Genomic DNA, 1161 nt, shown 5'->3' on the forward strand with positions numbered 1-1161 from the left:
TCCCCCAGGGAAAAGCCCAGGAAGGGCTCCTGTCGCACCCCCCGCTGCCGGCCGTGCTGGACGGGTGCACTGGAACTGTGCATGCAGGATTGCGCTGTCCCCTTTACTTCTCCTTCGGGTTTTGTTTTGTTTTGTTACTTTCCACAGTTAGTGAAAACAAGAACATCCAAAATAGGCGAATTGTCCAACTACGTCAGGTGAGGCTCTGGCTCCGCGGGAACACTGGGTTTCCAATCCAAGGTAGGCTGCCATCTCCTGCTCAGGCTTTGGGAGTCAGGTTCTTTGAGCCCCTTCCCACCCAGGGGGGGTTTAAGTGCTCCCAATGTACCTTGTGAGCCCGAAAAACCCAGAGATGGCATCAGCAAAACAGAAAAGCTTGGCAGGAACATCAACTGTTGGGCTTCAACCAGCCCCTCCGTACTGAGGACAAGGAGGGATTCTCCTTCTCCTAACACAGGTTATTCCCTGGCTACCTCCGGGCAGGATTTCCTTCGTTTCCCAAGCACTGAGGGGTGAGCACAGCCAGCTTTGGGCCAGGGCCCCTGGCAATCAGCTGCTGGCTGTGGTAAACCCCAAACTCAAAGCAAAATTCTCACGTGGCAAAAAGAAGATGTGGGTGCTTTGAAGTCAACGGAGAGCGTGGGGCAGGGCTGGCGCGCAGGGCTGGGAGCGGAGACCTCTGCATCCTGCGCCTGGAGTGGGAGTGGGTCTGTGCCGCTGCAGGGCTGTGGGTGACACTGCTCCTCCCCGTCTGTTTCCACTTTAGATCCATCCATCCCTTTGAAATTCCTGAAATCATCAGCCTGCCTATTGACCAAGGAAACCCTCTCTACCTCAAATGGATAGAGGAAAGTGTCCCACGGGACTAACTGAAAAGTGCAGAAAGCGCCTCGCTTTTGGGGAGCCCAGGTGGACCGTGCTGAGCCGCGCTGGTCTCCCTGCGCAGGCAGGAGTTACCCACACGCAGGGAGGCAGCTTGTGTCTTCACGGGTTTGCTATAACACGGAAGCTTGGGACTGGGAATTTTGTTTGCACTCGAAACATCCCCCCCTTGGCCTGACCGTGCCCTTCAGGCAGCGCGGAGGGGGCTCAGGGCGAAGTGGAGAAGGGCGACGTGCAGCATTGCGGGTGAGGATGCACAGAGATGCTCGTGTCAGGACA

The 1161-nt window shown here is 56.7% G+C and overlaps 1 protein-coding gene across 1 annotated transcript in view; it reads left to right on the forward strand.

Moving 5' to 3' along the window:
• Positions 1-869, forward strand: part of CUTA (cutA divalent cation tolerance homolog (E. coli)) — a 6377-nt gene extending 5508 nt beyond the window's left edge. Inside the window, exons 4-5 of the mRNA XM_009702062.1 lie at positions 148-197; positions 767-869. Coding sequence (XP_009700364.1) covers positions 148-197; positions 767-869 — 153 coding nt within the window. The remainder of the gene's footprint in view (positions 1-147; positions 198-766) is intronic.
• Positions 870-1161: the final 292 nt, after the last annotated feature.

This window comes from Cariama cristata, unplaced genomic scaffold (genome assembly GCF_000690535.1).
Source record: "Cariama cristata isolate BGI_N322 unplaced genomic scaffold, ASM69053v1 scaffold16630, whole genome shotgun sequence".
Taxonomy (NCBI): Eukaryota; Metazoa; Chordata; class Aves; order Cariamiformes; family Cariamidae; genus Cariama; species Cariama cristata.